This window comes from Plecotus auritus (assembly GCF_963455305.1).
Source record: "Plecotus auritus genome assembly, chromosome: X".
Classification (NCBI taxonomy): Eukaryota; Metazoa; Chordata; class Mammalia; order Chiroptera; family Vespertilionidae; genus Plecotus; species Plecotus auritus.
This window is the reverse complement of record NC_137784.1, coordinates 132,403,745-132,423,724: the sequence shown is the minus strand read 5'-3', so window position 1 is coordinate 132,423,724 and position 19,980 is coordinate 132,403,745. Positions and strand designations below refer to the sequence as shown.

Here is a 19,980-nt window from a genome sequence, read left to right as displayed (position 1 = left end):
GGTGGGCCGAGGGGGCAGCGGCGCAAAGCGGGCCCTTTAAGTCACCTCTCCAAAAGCAGCTCTGCAGCACGAACCAGGTAATAAAGTTTTAAATATATTAGTTAAAGGTTTAAATTAAACCACTAGAAGATATAAAAATAATTCTATAGCCCTAGCCGGTTTGGCTCAGTGGGTAGAGGGTCGGCCTGTGGACTGAAGGGTCCCGGGTTCGATTCTGGTCAGGGGCATGTACCTTGGTTGCGGGCACGTCCCCAGTGGGGGGTGTGCAGGGGGCAGCTGGTCGATGTTTCTCTCTCATCGACGTTTCCGACTCTCTATCCCTCTCCCTTTCTCTCTGTAAAAAATAAATATATATTTAAAAAATAAAAATAAATAAAGGTGATTAAATGTTGTTTTTTTAAAAGAAAAATTCAGAACATCTAAAAAACAGGAAGGATGAGGACAGAAAGTAACTAGTTGGAACACCGAGAAACCAGAGAACTAATAAATCAATCCCAAAACTAGTTCTTTGAGAACCCCAAAACAAGACAAGAAGATAAAACAATAGCCAACCTAAGAAAGGGGGGAAATAACACAAAATTAAAATCTCAATCTGGGAAATAACAAATACAGATGAAGTCTCTAATGTCCCAAGACCTCATAGAAGTGGCCTTACGCCTCCTCCCTCCACCAGGGTCACAAGCAACTTGTGATCAACAGAAAAAGTAGTTATGGCAGGGGAACCCTTAACCACTGAGAAAGTTCTCATAAAGAGAGCCCTGCCACCTGATGAAGCTACTGCCACTGTTTTAAATGTCACCTTCAGACCCAATGCAGTCCAGGAGGAGCAGAAGAGCTGCGGCTTCCCAGAAGCCCCTGGAGGATTTGCTTGAACTTCTCATTGGCCAGAACTAGGTCACCAGTCACCACAGTTCACCACAACAGGATTTCTTCCTAAATTGCACAAGAAAACAGTGGGAGCCGAAATATAACCAGGGCTCTACCACCAAGGCAGAAGGGGGATCTACCCAGACTGTTGTCTGGACCTCAAGATTACTCCGTTTCATTGGCCATTTGTCTCCTTCGGAACCAAAGCTGCCCTATTTTCATCGATGTTATTTCAGAATGTCTTTGGATATCTGGTAAGGCAAGTCTTCCCTTGAGTCAACATATTCTTTTTTTTGTTTTGTTTTGGTTTTTTTGTGTTAATCCTCACCCAAGGATATTTTTCCATTGCTTTTTACAGAAAGAGGGCAAGGGAGGGGGAGAAACACAAAGAGAGAAACATCGATATGAGAAAGACACATCAGTTGGTTGCCTCCCGCATGCGCCCTGACCAGGGCCAGGATGGAGCCTGCAGTCGAGGTAGTTGCCCTTGACCGGAATCGAACCTGGGATCCTTCAGTCTGTGGGCATTTTTACTCTGATGAACCTTAGAATCATGTTGTCAAATTCCATAACACTAAGGGAGAAAATGGATATCATTTATTGAGCCCCTTCAAACTCCAATATGCCTTTGTTCCCCCTTTCTCCACTCTCCTTCCTCTCTCTCTCTTTTTTTTTAATATATTTTATTGATTTTTTACAGAGAGGAAGGAAGAGTGATAGATAGTCAGAAACATCGATGAGAGAGAAACATCGACCAGCCGCCCCCCGCACACCTCCCACTGGGGATGTGCCCGCAACCAAGTTACATGCCCTTGACCGGAATCGAACCTGGGACCCCCCAGTCCGCAGGCTGACGCTCTATCCACTGAGCCAAACCGGTTTTGGCCCACCTCTCTCTTGATGATTATCTTTTTATTTTTATCAGGACGGGATGTAAATGTTAACTCTGACAATGTAAAAGTAAAGTGTACCTGATACCAAGTTGTCAAAAATACGTTACTATTGAAAGTTAATGGAACAAGAAGTTTGAGTGTGTTATTCAAACTTACAAAGAACTAAAGATAGTATGAATATCCAATATGGTGTGTAAGGAGTTCCCAAGATACCCCTCAGGAACACTCAGGCCTGCTGAGTTAACCCTTTACTACATATAAGGGGACGAGGACTGTGTCCCATCTGTAAACAAAACATGTCCCTCCATGTTTTGTGCGTAGGTTGACTCTAAAAGTTAAAAACCAAAGATAAAAATTAACATTATGATGTTCATATAAATATTTTGTAATGTCAGATCAAGAAGAGGTGTGTTGGGATTACATTTTCTTTTTATAAGTCTAATTTAATGGGCCATTTGAAAAGAGAATTTTCTTAGCATTAAGGTCCAATGGATTATCTTTTACACATCATCAGTTTGTAAAATTATGATATATTTTACTTTGCTTTTTTTTAAAATATATTTTATTGATTTTTTACAGATAGGAAGAGAGAGGGATAGAGAGTTAGAAACATCGATCAGCTGCCTCCTGCACGCCCCCTACTGGGGATGTGCCCGCAACCCAGGTACATGCCCTTGACCGGAATCGAACCTGGGACCCTTCAGTCCGCAGGCCGATGCTCTATCCACTGAGCCAAACCGGTTAGCTTTACTTTGCTTTTTACTTCGATCAGAACTTTCTTCCAGTTCTTTTTCCTCTGCTGTTTCTAACTGCCCTCCTTATTTTCTTATACTGATTGCCATCATATTAAGTTTTCTTCAAACTCACAATCACACCATTTAATATGTTTAATTCACATACACTCAGACTTTTAAAAAAATTCTTGGAGTCTTTCTTCCTAGAGCCTGCCATTCTGGACTGATTGCCAATCAGGCCTGATTGCCAATCAGGCCTTCTGCCCAGTTGGCATTCCTGTTATTTCCTGTCACTGCTCTCCTGGATTAGATCCACTATGTTGTGGATCCCATATCTTCCTTTTTCTTAGCTTACAACCTTATTTTGCTGGAGAACATCCTCAAGTAGATTCCTAATAAAGTATGTTTGAGAGGTAAATTTTCTTAGTTCTTGCATATCTAAAAATATTTTTATTCTGTTATCACACTTGATGTGTATTTTGGCTGGTGTAAAATTCTAAGTTGAAAGTCATTTTCTCTTAGAAGTTTGAAAGCATTGTTATATTATCTCTTTTTAATTGTTGCTGCATTATCTTTTATCATCCAGTGTTGTTATGAAGTCTGATGCTATTTATTCTGATTCTTATTCTCTTTTCTGGGTTTTATCTCAAGAACTCTTATTAGTTGCATTCTGGACTTCCTAGATCACTCTTCAAAGTCCTAATATTTTTTCTTATTTTTTTTAATCTATATTGTTTAGTTCTGTCTTCTAGGAGACTTCTTCAGTTTTCTCTTTCAATATTTCTATTGAAATTTGAATTTCAATAGTCACATTTAATTTCCAATAATTCTTTCTTGTTCTCCACTCCTTTTACATAATATTCTGTTCTTGTCTTGTGGATGCAATATTTTCTTAGTTCTCGGAATAAGCTAATTAAATTAAAATGTGTTTTCCCATATGTTCCCTGCATTTTCTGGGATTCCTCCAAGTTCATTTCCCCCCTCTAGTTTATATTTGACTATTTTCAATGTTGAGGGCCTTATTCAAATTTCTGATGATCCTTAGTGGTTGGTTTATCCTATATAATAAAAGGCTAATATGCAAATTGTCCCCTCAACCGGGAGATCGACCAGGGGTTGGGGTGGCCAGCCAACCGCCTGAGGCCCCTCCCCCTGACCGGCCTGGCCCAATGGGCCCTGATCAGGGCGGGCCAGCCAGACCCCACCTGTGCACGAATTTGTGCACCGGCCTCTAGTATTTAATAAAGAAGGACTGGGTAACTATTGTGGACTTAATCTGCTTTAGGACAAATAGGCCCATTTTCCTTCTTTGTCTCTTCTTTGTAGGGTAGGGAGCTGAGGAACAGAGTTCACATACCACAGATACTACAATGAGGAGAAAATTGTCCAGGGGTTGCCAACATCCATGCTGGAAGCCCTAGCTCTCTACAGACATGTCATTCAATTTCTTTAGAGAATTGTCAGGTATTTTCACTGTAGGCCTGCACCAGCTGCCAGCTCATCTGTCTGTTGGAGGAGAGGAGGTTCCAACTAGTACAGTCATTCTGTATTGGGGCCTTCAATCAATCCCCAAATGTTCAGTCCCACTTAATTCTATTTCCTTCCACCATATGCATGCTGATTCTGAGCCTATTCTCTGGTGTTATATCTGGCAAATTGGCTCCCACTTTCTCTGTAGTTCCCTTGTCAAATATTCTAGGCTGGATTTTTCCTATTTTATTCATCAACCAATTCCCATCTGTTTTCTAAAAACATTATTGAAATGTATTCATTAAGGATAACCACCCATCCGCATCACGTTCTCTTCACTTTGTTGGGTTTATTCCTTTCTATTCCTCAATACTTTTCTTATAGTGAGCTTCTAAGGGTAAAGAAGGAAAACCCTTTGTGTATGTCTGTGTGCAAGCATGATATATCAGAATCAATTCATTTCTCATCTATCTTTCATATTCTAATAAATGTATTTAAGGCTATTACTTTTCCTAGGTTACCTCTTTGGCCACATAGCATAGATTTGAATATGTAGGGCTTTCATTGTCAGTCATTTCTGAAGAGTTTATAATTTAAGTTTTTGTTTCCTCTTTAACCAAAGGGTTATTTTGAAGCCTGTTTTATTTTTTAAATATATTTTTATTGATTTCAGAGAGGAAGGGGGGAGACACACACACACACACACACACACAGAGAGAGAGAGAGAGAGAGAGAGAGAGAGAGAGAGAGAGAAAGGGAAACATCAATAATGAGAGATACCATTGACTGGCTGCCTCCTGCATGCCCCACACTGGGGATCGAGCCCACAACTCAGGCATATGCCCTGACCAGGAATCAAAGCATGACCTCCTGGTTCATAGGTTGACACTCAACCACTACTTAAGCCACACTGGCCGGGCTTTGAAGCCTGTTTTAAAACTTCCAAATAGAGAGTGGGTCTTTTTGTTTGTTTTGTTTTGCTTTTGCCCATTCTTTTGTTCCTAAGTTTTAATTTTATTGTATTATTGCCAGAGATTGAACTGCAGGATATCTACATTTTGGAGATGACTGAGATTGTTTTCATGTTTGTTTGTTTGTGCCCACACGCAGATTTTTTTTCCTCTAACAAATTTACATCAGTGTATAGCAGTTACAGACACTTATTTCATAATAAGAAACAACCATACTTGAGGTGAAGTGGGTAGGGAAGAGGGAGGAAAGAACATTCAGGAATGAGTTTTCAAACTAAAGCCCAGAACTAGTCTCCAAAATGACACAGATACCACCTTCCCAAATGGCAGAGCCTTTCCTTTCCTTAGGATGAGTGGGAGAGGGAGCAATGATCACAACAGTGCTCCTGATGACTCCTTCTCTAGTCCCACTTTCTGTTTCCATTCTTGGCTATCAGATGGCATTCTGGGAACCAGAAATTATTACTACCACCTATAAGTTATTCATAGAATTGAGAGTTATATCAATAAGCAAAAAAGAGGAATATGAGGAGTAGCTGTTCACATTGTGGAGCAGGAAAATGGGATCAAGGACTGCTAAACAACACTGAGATAATTTCTTCATAAGTTAACCATTATTTCTTAACTTAAAAATAAGGGCAGCATGCCAAAACCGGTTTGGCTCAGTGGATAGAGCGTCGGCCTGCGGACTGAAGGGTCCCGGGTTCGATTCCGGTCAAGGGCATGTACCTTGGTTGCGGGCATATCCCCAGTGGGGGGTGTGCAGGAGGCAGCTGATGGATGTTTCTCTCTCATCGATGTTTCTAGCTCTCTATCCCTCTCCCTTCCTCTCTGTAAAATATCAATAAAATATATTTAAAAAAAAAATAAATAAGGGCAGCATGGCCAGTGTGGCTCAGTTGGTTAGAGCATCATCCTGTGCACCAAAGGGTCATGGGTTTGATTCCCAGTCAGGGCACATACTCAGCTTTCGGATTCAATCCCATCTGGGAGGCAATAGATTAATATTTCTCTCTTTCTCCCTTTCCCTTCCTCTCTAAAATAAATTTAAAAAAAATTTAAATAAGGACAAAGTTATGATGGGAATGTATGTAAGACTCGTCCTTGAAAAACTTTTTAAAATATATTTTTACTAGTGGCCTAGTACACAAATTTGTGCACATTGAAAGAAAATTAATTAGAAGAAATATTTTAATATCGCCATTTGCCCTTTATAATAGAAGTGTCAGAGATTAAAGAAAATTAGTAAAATGTACATGAAAATAATATATAAATTAATTACTAATAAACAATAACAACATGATATAACAATGAATATTTTCCATGAAATTTTTACTGTCAGAATCTTTGCTTATCATTAATTTTTAAAAATATGCCAGGTATTCTGGAAAATTTATATCATTTGGACAAACTTTGCCTTTGCTACAACATTGAATAAATTTTCCATCAGATGGTTTTTCATCAGAGAAATGTAGGGATAGGCAAAATTGACATGTAACAGTCATTCCACCACAACTGTGTTCAATAATTGCATCCTCATTTACTTCATTTTCACTATGAAGGCAGTTCCTACCAGTATTGGTAGTACTTGTCAATGACTATTCTTCAGACGTATTCTGTCAACGACACCAGCTTGTTTCAGCTTCAGAGGTATGTTGTGCCAATAGTTGGTCTTCAGTCATATTCTGTCGATGATGCCACTTTCTTTCGGCTTCAGAATGTCAACAAAAACAACCAAATTATGATCGACAGTGACAGATCAAAACACACACATGCGATTGGTGCCAGAGAGAGCTTCATATGTATCGCGCATTTCTGAGTCAACTTAGCCTTTTATATCCTATACTAGAGGCCCGGTGCACGAAATTCATGCACGGGGAGGGGGGGTGTCCCACAGCCCAGCCTGCACCCTCTCCAATCTGGGACCCCTCAAAGGATGTCCTACTGCCAATTTACAGGGACCAGGCCTAAACTGGCAGTTGGACATCCCTCTTGCAATCCGGGACTGCTGGCTCTTAACCACTCACCTGCCTGCCTGCCTGCCTGATTGCCCCTAACCACTCTGCATGTTGGTTTGCTCACCCCTAAGTGCCCCCCCACCAGCCTTATCACCCCCAAATGGCCCCCGTGACAATGTGCTAGCCCCCAACCGCCTCCCCTGCCAGCCTGCTCACTCCCAACTACCCCCCCTGCTGGCCTGCTCGCCCCCACAACAGAATGACTGGCGGAATGACTGGTCGCTATGATGCACACTGACCACCAGTTCAATGCAGGAACTGCCCCCAGCCCACAGGCCCCAGGCCAGCCAAGGCAGGTGCCAGTGGGGGGCCCCCTGATTGCCCTGCCAGTCGCCCCACAGAAGGAGGCAACCGGCAGCGGCGGCATCGGGGGGTGGGGCCAGTGAGCAGACGGCGCCAGGCTGGCCAAGGCGGGTGCTAGTGGGGGCCCCATCGCCCTGACAGTCACCCCACAGATCAGGTCTGATTGCCAGCCAGGCCTAGGGACCCTACCAATGCACAGATTTTGTGCACCAAGCCCTAGTATATAGAATAAACTTGCTTAATTAGACCTGCTTCCTGATTTAGCTAAACTTTTTCCATCCCAGTGAAGCACCCCAACTTCTCTTTCAGGTAATTGTCAGCAACACAATAAATATCAACACGAAGCAGATTATTATTGTAGATCATGCAGGGAGAACAAAGGGTAAAATATTTAACTGCAGCAGTGTTTGACTATATTCTGCACAGTGAGAAAACCTTAAGTCATTTTCAAGGTCCACCATTTCTTACTTCTTTTCAGTCGGGTCAAGTTTCTAAACTTTCTAAATTTCCATTTTTCTGACTAATGAAAAGAAAATAGGATTCTACCAAGTCTCCTATCTACCTACTCCAGGACTTCTGTGAGGATCAAATGAGATGAGGCACAGAAAACGCTTCACAGACATTCAGTTAAAGTGTAGAATGTTTGAACCTGGCCATAAAGCAAGTCATGTTCCTGGGCTGAAGAAACTTCAAGGAGGCTAGTCACTAGGGAGAAGAAGCCTGACGTTGCTATGTGACATCATTACCCAGCGCCCACAGTGACCGTTTCCAGCTGGGCTGGGCTGTGGGCTGCATTTTGCGCCATGGGGTCTTGGCAGCGCTGGCTGCAATTTGGTGGGGTGTCGCTCTGGGGTGGTGGTGGGGCCTGTGTCCCACTTGGGGGAAGCCAAATGTTGCTTTGTCGGCGCCAGGTCCATGATGCCATTTCTTTTTTTTTTTTTTTAAATATATTTTATTGGTATTTTACAGAGAGGAAGGGAGAGGGATAGAGAGTCAGAAACATCGATGAGAGAGAAACATCGATCAGCTGCCTCTTGCACACCCCCCACTGGGGATGTGCCCGCAACCAAGGTACATGCCCTTGACTGGAATCGAACCCGGGACCCTTCAGTCCGCAGGCCGACGCTCTATCCACTGAGCCAAACCGGTTTCGGCGGTGCCATTTCTTTGTAAATGGCTAGTGAGCTCATGGCAGCTCCTGCATTGAGCATCTGCCCCCTGGTGGTCAGTGCACGTCATAGCAACTGGTCGGATGGTCAGAGGGAAAGTTAACATATTAGCCTTTATATATATATATTGATTTCAGAGAGGAAGGGAGAGAGAAAGAGAGATAGAAAAATCAATGATGATAATCATTGATTGGCTGCCTCCTGCACACCCCGCACTGGGGATTGAGCCTGCAACCCGGGCATGTGCCCTGACTGGGAATCAAACTGTAGCCTCCTGGTTCATAGGTCAGCATTCAACCACTGAGCCATGCCAGCCAGGCTAGTCCTTGAAAATTAAATAGAAGAACCCAAGAGATGTGTTTTATTTTTCATTTTCTACTTTACTTCAATCTTTCCCTTTTCACGATACACATAAAAGCTCCACGACTCTTAAGGTATTGATTTATCCTATTAAACTGATTCTGTCTTTATTCTTTTGGGTTCTAAGATATCAGGGTGTTTTTTATTTTTGTTTTTTTTTTTTTTTTTTTTTTGTGTATGTGTGTGTGTGTGTGTGTGTATGGGGTTTTTTCAGACTGCAGGTAAAGAGATAGGAGGGGGAAACAACAAACTAACTTGGAATGCAGGTTCAAGCTGACACTAAGCACATTCCTTCAGAGTACAGGTAACAACATTATGACTATTAAATGATGTTTTAGTAACTGTGGCATTTCTGGTTTCCATGTAACTTATTCTGCAAAACTAACAATTCCAGGTAGTTTTTCTTGGACTTTTTTCAGTAGTCAACTTGGTCTCACCATGAGCGATGCCAACATAGTGATCAATCTGGGTCTTGTACTTCTCACAACAATCGAAACATTGAAAATGAGCAGTTCAGCAAGAATCAGAAGGGTGATTTCATTGAAAATGGCATCAACAAAGGTTATCAGTCACATTAAGCTTTAAAGAGTCAATCAGATCTTCTACCAGAAAGAGAGAATAATGACTTTCAGGGCCCTGTTGATGTGCACCACGGCAGCATTCACTTAATTAAGGAAAGCTTTGAATGGATGGCCTTCTTCTGAATTCTGTACAGTTTGGATGGCAACCATGTAGATCCTGAAGCTGATGGTGACAGAGAGAAGAGCCAGGATGTGGTAAGAAATCACAGTGATGACACTGAAAGCTTCCGGGGAAGGCAGTACAACCAGTGTGGTGCCAAAGACAAACCTTCACATCTCGCCAGAAAATCAGATCGTGCACTTGATAATGTCATATTGAGACAGATGTAACATCAGTGTTTGCTGATCACTTCCTGACAGGATGGATTTCAGTGGATCTCTGTTGATAGTCCTATGGCCTCGGCCAGCATTAAACACCAAAACCATCTCAAGTGTGGCTGGTAAGGGTTTGAAGCTGGTGAAACCAAGGGCTCAGTCCCAGGCCACATCTCAAGGCTAGGCTTCAGGTAGGACCTGAGATTTTTAAAAAAATATGTTTATTGATTTTAGAGTGAGGAAGAGATAGGGAGAGAGAGATAGAAACATCAGTGGTGAGAGAGAATCATTGATCGGCTGCTTCCTGCATGCCCCACACTGAGGATCGAGCCCACAACCCAGGCAAATGCCCTGATCGGGAATCGAACCGTGACCTCCCGGTTCACAGGTCAATGCTCAACCACTGAGCTACACCAGCTGGGCAAAAAAATGTATATTTTCTATCAGTTCAAGCAATTTTTAGACAGATGAAGTAGAAGTTTGCACTCTATCTGCCATGTCCATAAAATCCTTGTGGTTGTTGGTTTTCTGTCAATTGCTATCTCTATGACATTTTCCTGGTTTTTATCTTCTATAGTCCCATTTTTAAGGAGAGCCATTTTTAAAATGTTATAGTCCCATTTTTTAAATGACCCATTTTAAATTCTACTAGCAAATGCTTTAAACTCTATTTTCCTACTTTTTTATAAAAAGGGTGAAATTGTATCATTTAACTCTTATTTATTCAAACTAAAGATTTTTTAGCAAGACCCTCTTCATTGGTTTTCTCTTTCAAAAATGTCTCAACTTGTAGTCTTGTATACTTACTCTTCTCGGTCTAGCATTAACTTGTTACAGTCTATAACAACTCCTGGATTTTTACTCAGGCAAAGAATTTCCAAATTAATTTATGAAGAATTGACATCTTTATTATTGTCAACTCTTCCCTTAGTAGTTTCTTTTTTTTTCAGGTCTTCTTTTATGTTTTCAGTAAAGTTTTATAGTTTTTTTAATAGACATTTTAGCTTTTCTTATTAAGTTTATTCCCAACTGTTTTATAATTTTTGTAGCTAGAGTGAGCTGAATATTTTCTCCCCCATTTCTTTTTCCAGCTTTTAATTACTAGCTGGATTTCCATCTCTGCATTCTAACAACCAGAGAATCGACTTGGGATTAATGGGTCTTTCTCCTCAAGGTGAAACTCCAAGGATGAAAATTAAAAGAGAGTGGGAGGAAAAGCACATATTTGTTTTATTTTACATGAATGATATTGTACTGTAGATCTTGTTCTGTTTCTTGCTTTCTTTCCACTTGATACCATTAAATATGACGTTTGCTCTAAGTCTTTTTATAGATACCTTTGATTAGATTAGGGAAGTTCCACTCTATTCATAGTTATCTAAGTTGTTGTTGTTGGTTCTCTGTGTGTGTGTGTGTGTGTGTTTTTTTAAACCTCACTCAAGAATATTTTCCCATTGATTTTTGGAGAGAGTGGAAGAAAGAGGGAAAGACAGAGAGAAATACCGATGTGAGAGAAATACCTCGATTGGTTGCCTCCTGCACGCGTCCCAACCGGGCCAGGGAGGAGCCTGCAACTGAGGTACACGCCCTTGACCGGAATCAAACCTGGGACCTTTCAGTTCCTAGGCCGATGCTCTATCTACTGAGCCATGCTAGCTAGGGCTTGTTGTTGGTTTTTTTAATCATAAGTAGGTGTTGAATTTTACCAGGTCCTTTTTCTGCATTGATTAGAATAATCATATAATTTGTTCCCCTTAAATCTCTTCACTTTGATTTTCTAATTTTTTTTAATATATTTTATTGATATTTTACAGAGAGGAAGGGAGAGGGGTAGAGAGCTAGAAACATCGATGAGAGAGAAACATCGATCAGCTGCCTCCTGCACACTTCCCACTGGGGATGTGCCCGCAACCAAGGTACATGCCCTTGACCGGAATCGAACCTGGGACCCTTGAGTCCGCAGGCCAACGCTCTATCCACTGAGCCAAACCGGTTTCGGCTGATTTTCTAATTTTAAACCATCCTTGCATTCTTAGGATAAAACTCAACTTGGTTATGACATATTATATATTGCTAGATTCCGTTTATTTGTCTAGGATTTTTACCCCCATTTCCACATCCTGTGTTATATTTTCATTGGCTCATTATAACAGTTATATTGGTCTCATAAAAGTTTGAAGAGACTTCTTTCTTTTCTGTCTATGATTGGAATTACCCACTCATTAAAGATTTGGCAGAACTCATCTATAAAGCTCTCTGAGCTTGTTCTTTTGGGGAGGTAGATTTTTAAAATATATAGTCAATTTCTTTGTTGTTATAGAGGGTCTATCCAGGTTTTGTTTCTAGAGTCAGTTTTGGTAAGCTGTGCTTTTTCTAGAAATCTATTCCTTGTGCTTATGTTTTCCAGTTTACTGACATACAGTTGTGCATAATATCCTTTAAAAACATATCTGGACAATCTTTGTGGAGAGTCACCGTGGTTTCCTGCTTCAACAGTGCTTAGGCAGAACCTGGAGCTTGATCCATCCCAGCCAGCTGCCCAGATCCAGCCTTCCTCCACCTCCTCAGAGTGCCCGCCCTTGGACAGTCCCAAGGCCCCTGCCAGCACTCTAGCACTGTGCAGCAGACTCTCCTCAGCCGCCCACCATGAAGACTGGGTCCACCTTGCAGGTGCGCCAGAACTACCACCAGAACTCAGAGACCACCATCAACCGCCAGATCAACCTGGAGCTCTATGCTTCCTACATCTACCTGTCCATGTCTTACTACTTTGACCGTGATGATGTGGCTTTGGAGAACTTCTGCCAAATATTTTCTTCACCATCTCATGAGGAGAGGGAACGTGCTGAGAAATTGATAAAGCTGCAGAATCAACGAGGTGGCCAAATCTTCCTTCGGGATATCAAAAAACCAGACCATGATGACTGGGAGAATGGCTGAATGCAATGGAGTGTGCATTACACTTGGGAAAAAGTGTGAGTCACATCACTACTAGACTTGCACAAACTGGCCACTGACAAAAATTTGTGTGACTTCATTAAGACTCACTACCTCCGTGGTTGGCAAACTGTGGCTTGCGAGCCACATGCGGCTCTTTGGCCCCTTGAGTGTGGCTCTTCCACAAAATACCACGGCCTGGGTGAGTCTATTTTGAAGAAGTGGCATTAGAAGAAGTTTAAGTTTAAAAAATTTGGCTCTCAAAAGAAATTTCAATCGTTGTACTGTTGATATTTAGCTCTGTTGACTAATGAGTTTGCCGACCACTGCACACCTGAATGAACAGGTGAAATTCATCAATGAATTGGGTGACCACGTAACCAACTTGAACAGGTTGAGGGCCCCTGAAACTGTCATGGCAGAGTTTCTCTTTGACAAGCACATCCTGAGAGACAGTGATGAGAGCTAAGTCATAGGCTGGCTTCCCATAGCCATGGAAGTGACTTCCCTGGTCACCAAAGTAGCACGTGCATGTCAGAGTTACCTTTACCTTTTCTATAACTTGTACCAAATCATCCATTCATGTCTTTCATTTGTACCATTCCTTCAAATGAAGTAATTTGGTACCCCCCAAAAAAACGTATCTGTGTTATCAATCATCTATTGTATAATCTATTGTATCTGTAGGCTATGTCTCCTTTTCTTTTCTAATATACATAATTAACTTCTCTCTTCTCTCCTTATATCTAGCTTTTTAAAGGGTTGGGTTTTGTTTTTCAGCTTTTCAAAGAATCAACTTTTGTGTTCTCAATTCTCTCTATCACTTGTTTCTGCTTCATCAATTTCTGTTCATCCTATTTTTCTTCTACTTTTTCTAGTTTTACTATGCTTTTCCTTTTATAGCTTCTCAAGTTGGGTGTTCAGCTTGCTGACTTGTTGACTACTTGTTGACCCAACCACCTACTCAACATCTCCACTTGCACATCGTGGTGAAAGGCATAACTTTACTCAGTTGCTTAGGCCAAAAACTCAGGAATCATCCTTGTTTCTTCTCTTTCTTTATACCCCACAGCCAATCCTTTCTGCTTGATTTTGAAAATATAGCTTGAACCTCACAGCTTCTCAGAACCTCCACTGCTACCACACTAATTAAAGCCACTATCACCTTTCCTAGACTGTTGTCAGAACCTCTGACTGGGCTCCTGCTTCTAGTGTTGTCCTAGCACAGGTAGTTCTCCATGCTGCACTTATGACATAGATCTGATGATGTCAGCTCCAAGTTCAAAATTCCCCAGGGGTTCTCATCTCAGAACAAGCTCCCAGTTCCCATGGTTGCTCCAGCTTCCTCTCCAACTGCACACCCCAGCCCTCTCTAGCCACATAAGCTTTCTTGTTAGCCCCCAACATGCCAGACATAATCTTCCCTCAGGACATTTGAATTTGCCTGAATGTTCTCTCCCCAGATATCCATATGGGAGAATAAAATGAGGGCAAAAGCCTGTGGATATCTATAATATTTTTTAAATATATTTTTATTGATTTCAGAGAGGGAGAGGGAGAGATAGAAACATCAATGATGAGAGAGAATCATTGATCAGCTGCCTCATGCACACCCCCTACTGGGGATCGAGCCCACAGTCCTTGACCGTATGTGGAACCTGGAACCCTTTAGTTCGCAGGCCAACGCTCTATCCACTGAGTCAAACCAGCTAGGGCTGAATATCTAAATAACATCCCTGCACCCTTGTTTTATCTATCTCAAATCCCTTATCACTATGTGACATTATAATATACACTTATTTGTATGTTTAGTATGAATCTTCCATATAATGTTAGTTTCCTGTCTTGTTCAGTACTGTGCATCCAGAGCCTGGAACAGTGCCTGGCTGTTTAATAAATGAATGGGTTGGAGCCAACTCAGAATCAGAGGGTTCTTCATTAATCATAGAACTAGCACAAGGAGCATTGGATGAATTGGATGATGGCTGGAATCAGAGTAAGGTCGCTTTGACAAACAGTCTTGTCCCAAACACCCCATTGGTTAAAACTTTTCTCACACTCTTAAATATTTTTACAAAACGGAATTGCTGGATCTTAGCTCCCAAATCACCTCTTCTAGGAAGTCTTCCCTTTCCCCTCAAGGCAGAGCTTAGTCTGTTCTCCTGTGATCCCACTGTCCCTTCTTCACACCTCCACCAAACCATCTGATCCAACAATGACAAATGTCATGCAGCTTGGCATGTACCTCTTCCCCCATGAGAGTGTTTCACCAAGGCCAAGGCTGTGATTTGTTGTCAGCTTATTCCCTGCCTCTATGAGAGTGTGACTCATGGCAGGCTCAGATGAAAGAATGCAATGGGCCTATTAAATCAAGGTCCCTTAGCTGGATCAGGGTCCAGGACATGCAACTTTGCTGCTTCTACTGAAGGTGATGGTATTTAGGAAAAGTGGGTGCAATGGAACACTTATTGCAGCGTACTTGGTGCACTTGTGGACAGCATGTCAATAGCCAGGGAGGGCCGCGCAACCAGGAGTCTGGAGCCTAGGCCTTCAATTGCCCCAGCATCCGCAAGGGCCCATTAATCCTTAATATTCAAATTCCGCCCACTAAACCAGCCCCTTCGTGCCAAAGCCACCTCTTTTCACCAAATGATGGCCAATGGCAGCCAATAGGCAGCTGGACAGGGTACCCGCCCCCTTTTCCCTGGCCAGAATGGACACAAACTCCCGCCAATTGGTCGCGTCTCCGCTGAGGCCCCGCCCCACCCCGGCCATCGCACCCAATTGCGGGCGGGCTCGCTGCGGGGGCCGGGGGGCGGGACGGAGGCGCGCAGGTGCAGCTGCGCGCATGCCGGCCGGGAGGGCGGGGCGCGACGTCGGCCGTGCGGGGTCCCGGCGTCGGAGGCGCGCGCTCCCTCCTCTCGGAGAGAGGGCTGTGGTAAAAGCCGTCCGGAAAATGGCCGCCGCCGCCGCTGCCGCGCCAAGCGGAGGAGGAGGAGGAGGCGAGGAGGAGAGACTGTGAGTGGGACCGCCGCAGCCGCGGGCGGGGACCCTTGCCGAGGGGCGGGGGGTAGGGGCGGGACGTGGCGCGGGAGGGGCCCGCGGGGTCGGCGACACGGCTGGCGGATGGCGTCCCTCCTCTCTACCCTCCCCCTCCCGCCGCCGCCGCCGGTGACGGCTCCCCCCCGGCCCGTCACCCACACTCGCGGGTGTCCGTCCTCGACGCGGCCTCCCAGGGCCGCCTTCGCCTGGCGTCCCGCTTCCTCCCGCCTTCGGCGCGCATTCCGGCCCCGAGCCCCTCTTTCGCCAGAGCTTCACTTGTCCGGGCTGCGTGTGCGTCGTGCCCTTCTAGGGGCTTCGGGCCCGCGGCGCCGTCGCGCGCCCGCGGCCCCGGCCTCTCCCTTCCTCGCGCTCTCCCCTCTCCCTTCCTTGCGCGCCCCCTCTCCCGTTACTCGCCCCCCCCACCGGCGCGCGTGCGCAGTCCGTCTCCTGTCGAGAGAGTGCGCCACAAGGGCTCCTGCGCTCTCACCCCCATCTCCAGGCTTTGCCTCCCCCTCCTTCTCGCCCATTCCATGAATTTCTGCCCCCGTTGCGAGCGAGTCGTCCACCATCTCCTTTCCTATCTAGCAGGAACAAGTAGGTGGGAATTATTGTCAACCCACAAAAGGAACTAGATATTGTGCTTCTGGTCCCACAACTCATCATAAAGAGGCTGTTCTAGTTCCCATCCAGAGCCGTGGGTAGGGGATTGCGTGTCCGGCAGCACCTGAGGCTCTTCTGTGGAAGCGCGCCCCCGGGGTCTTTGGGGATGCTGTGGCCTCAGAATATGAGTGCCCTTCCATCCTCCCCCCTTCGCCGGCGATCTTCCAGTTACATAAGTGGAATGGGACATAGTATGTAACGGGCTCCCATAGTCTTGGATCGCGAAGATCACCAGTACCAGATGGGGCAAGTTCATCTTATCGCTGTGGTTCCTGTCACTTGTCCCTGAAAGTTTATTTTCTTTCTAGTTTGGTTATGACTGAATCACCCAAACTGAAACTCAGGTGACTTTTACGTGGCGTGGCAATGTGTCTGTGGCTTTGCACTGAAGACTTAAGAGGTCATTGTGAAGAGTCTTAAAAGAGTGCTCTTACGGAGGAGACCATGTATGACATTGCTAAGTATGGACCCGAGAGGGGGAAGCTTGCTCTGGAATATCTCTGTGGCAGTCGCTTCTGTTGTGTGTTCGGTGTGGATTGGTCACAGCAGAAATGGGCTCCACCACAACATTGATATTCCTGACTCATGGTCAGGCAGATGTGTGCTTCTGGTTATTTTTCCAGGAACAGGAATGGGCTTTGCAGAGCTATTCACATGTTGTGTCTGCTGTGTTCACACGTTGTGTCTGCTGTGTGGGATCAGTATCCTAAATAATGAGATGATAGGATCAAATTCAGGGGGTGGTTGGTGATCGTGGAGCCAAACCGTGTGTGTTGCTAAGTGGCTTAGACTTTGTAGAACTCTCACAAGTTGTAGGCGTAGTAGAAAAACGAAGCATAGTCGGACCCTGGTAGTAAAATTCGCTGTTAATAGGTGATTTTATTACTTTAGAGGAGAAATTTGGGTTTTGTGGCTGGAATTTTCATCTAGATCTCAGTGACTGCAGTTAATAACAAGATTGAGCTGATCTCTTGGGTCTTTTGAAATATGCTGGATCCTTATGAAAAATGCAGGGTCTGGATTTTTAGGTCTTTTGGGAATTTCCCTCTGGGATTCAGGGAAATGGGATTTTTTAGGACTTCTACTTAAAATCCTAGTCAGGAAGCCTAGGAAACACTTCCTTTCAAAGGGCACAATCAATCTAGTACAAATACAGTTGATTAAGTCGCCATAGAGCACCCATTTGTAGCATGTCAGCTAGGTGGCTGATCACTGAGGTACATCCTGTCCACGCACACAGACACACAAGCCTCACTTGACAAAGATTCCAAAGTATGCACTTCTAAACCTGAGATGTGACAGGACAAGGGCTCTGCTTTGTTTTGCCATTGTTGGCAATGTGTTTGCCTCCTCAGATGTGCTCCAGCTAGTTGTTTGTTATACCCCCAACCCTTTAAACAGCACAGGCAGCATCCAGAATATAGTTTCTCTGCAAAGTTCCTGGTGGCATCTGAAGTCAGCATGTCCTAACAGCTTGAAGGCTTTCTTGCTAGTACTGGCTTATCACACTGTCCTATTTCTTGTTACACATTTGCCTGGAATGCTTCAAACCTAGAGTACTTTGTTGCACCTGACAGAGCATGATGCAGTCAAACCCTGCTGTTTTTGTATCGGTGGGGTTAAAATAAAATTTTTGCATTCTATTTGCAATTTCTAACCGGAGTCATTGTTTCCTTGTCTGCCCTGCCTCTGAGTGGCTGAATCTAGTGGGGTGGAGAGGCAAGCTATGGTGTTTGACAAAACTGGCTAGATGAATGCAGTATTATGTTGCCCCCACCCAAATATTCATTCCCCCACATAGAGATAGAATGAGAAGCTCGCTTCTTTAACTTAGAATAAAGAAGAGCAGAGGTAAAATTGTTAGTCCCTGTCTCATGGCCGGTTTCCACCGCTAATGTACCTGCCTGGGACTGTATGCATGATAAAAGTTGTGTCCTGAAACTAGTAATCTTTTATAAAGGTGAATATCAGTGGAAATATTTAAATAGCTAAGAGCAGTTTGCTGGCAGGTTGCCTGAGTATCTGTGAGGAGGGGAGAATCAGAGAAGATATTTGACGTTTGTAGTAACTAGTGTTTTAAACACATGGGGGTAAAGAACAGTCCTAGACTGGCGGCAAGTTCCAGGGAGTTTGGCAGGACACTTGCTTGTATTCACTGCCCTCTGTTATGGTGACATGAGACCAGCCTCCTACGGCCCACAGGCACAACCTTTTTTCTTGGGTAGAACATTATTGCCGCTCCAGTGGAAGGACCTTGTCCTCAATGCTTCTGTACCCCCAGCCCTGTTCGGGCAAACTGCCATTGTCACCACTGTGCTTCTACCTTGTTTTGGTTACGACAGACGTAAATGGGTTCCTCTTATTTGGGCTCACTCACACAAAGGCTGTGCTCCTCTGCCTTTTACCTGCTCTCTTCTTCCTTTCTCTTGCAAGGAACCTTTTCCTATTGAAAAATTGACTTGCATGCCATTGCTTAAAAACTTGGTTCCACCACTTTGATGGTAGGTATGGTGTGTAGGGGACCTGAGTGGAAATGGGAATTTGGGGGTGGGCAGGGCATCCCCACTCAAAGGGTGAAGTAGCTATTCTGTTAGAGAATAAAGCTTTGGCCTTTATAGCTTTTTCAAGGCACACTTGTGTTGGGTCTGCTGGCATATGGATGTGTTCTCACTGTAGCTGTTTTGCTGTTACTGCAGAAGTCTGGACTCTCGGGAGCAAGCCTGAGGAAGCGGTCACTTGTCTTCCTTGCCTAAGAGCTGGGGGTGTTATATATATGGACCTGCAAATCACTGCTTTATTGGGTTTTCACCTAACTGCTCTCATCTGCTGGCTCTTATTTCCCCCATGAAATCTTCAGTTAATTAAAGATCTTAAACTTTCAGAGCTGAAAGGAACCTAGTCCAGCTCCCTCAGTGTATAAGTAGAAAAACAGTTGTGGCTGTGAGAAATTGTGGCTTTTCCAGGGCCTCCCAGCCAGGATACCAGTTTGATTTTTATTATATAGCTAACTGAATAATACTTTTACCTCCACTTCGGGGATTTCAAAGCATTCTATGACTCGACTGTTTAAGGGAATTGTAAGGCCTCACTGCACCTCAATAGATAATTTTAGGTACCGTCCTGATAGTTACAGACCAGCTGTAAGGAAAAGACATGGTTGGTGTTGCCCTTCCTCTGCGTTTGATTACACAAGTAATTGTGTGAATAGTCTCTCTAAGTTGTACACACTAGGCTTTTTTTAGCGTAAAGATGAAAGTGCTACTTTTGGGCCAGCGAGGTATCCGAGATTAGCTAATATGGGCCAGTTTAGGTTTTAACAAGGAAATGATGGTTATCTTAATGATGAAAAATGTGATGACAAAAGTCCTTTTTTTGAACATGTGTTCAAAAGCAAAAGAGAAACTGTCAAACTAATAACTCAGCTTGTTGAACATGGCAATTTACTGATCCGAGAGGCTTTTAAAAAGTGATTGCTCTGAGTCAGACTTGTATATTTTGGAGGTTGGCTTTGGATCCCCCAGGGCACTTGGTTTCTATTGGTACTGCTTTTTTCTCTTAGGGTGAGAGTCCCATTTACATGATGTTACAGCAACTTGTTGCAGCTTCAGCTGCTTGAAAAAGAAGGGAGACTTTGCCTCTGGATGTCACGTGTTCTTTTAA

The 19,980-nt window shown here is 43.9% G+C and overlaps 1 protein-coding gene and 1 pseudogene across 5 annotated transcripts in view; both read left to right on the top strand.

Moving 5' to 3' along the window:
• The first annotated feature begins 12,327 nt into the window (after positions 1-12,327).
• Positions 12,328-13,087, top strand: LOC308240445 (ferritin heavy chain-like; annotated as a pseudogene). Its single transcript has 2 exons — positions 12,328-12,750; positions 12,965-13,087. The product of its transcript is annotated as a ferritin heavy chain-like (transcript).
• A 2,397-nt stretch (positions 13,088-15,484) lies between these two features.
• MECP2 (methyl-CpG binding protein 2) overlaps positions 15,485-19,980 on the top strand; it is a 66,668-nt gene continuing 62,172 nt past the window's right edge. The window contains exon 1 of one of the 4 annotated variants that reach the window (XM_080653031.1): positions 15,485-15,636. In XM_080653031.1, the coding sequence (XP_080509157.1) occupies positions 15,575-15,636 (62 nt within the window). In that variant the 5' untranslated portion in view covers positions 15,485-15,574. The remainder of the gene's footprint in view (positions 15,637-19,980) is intronic. The other 3 variants (XM_080653034.1, XM_080653032.1, XM_080653033.1) reach the window with 3 other exon arrangements.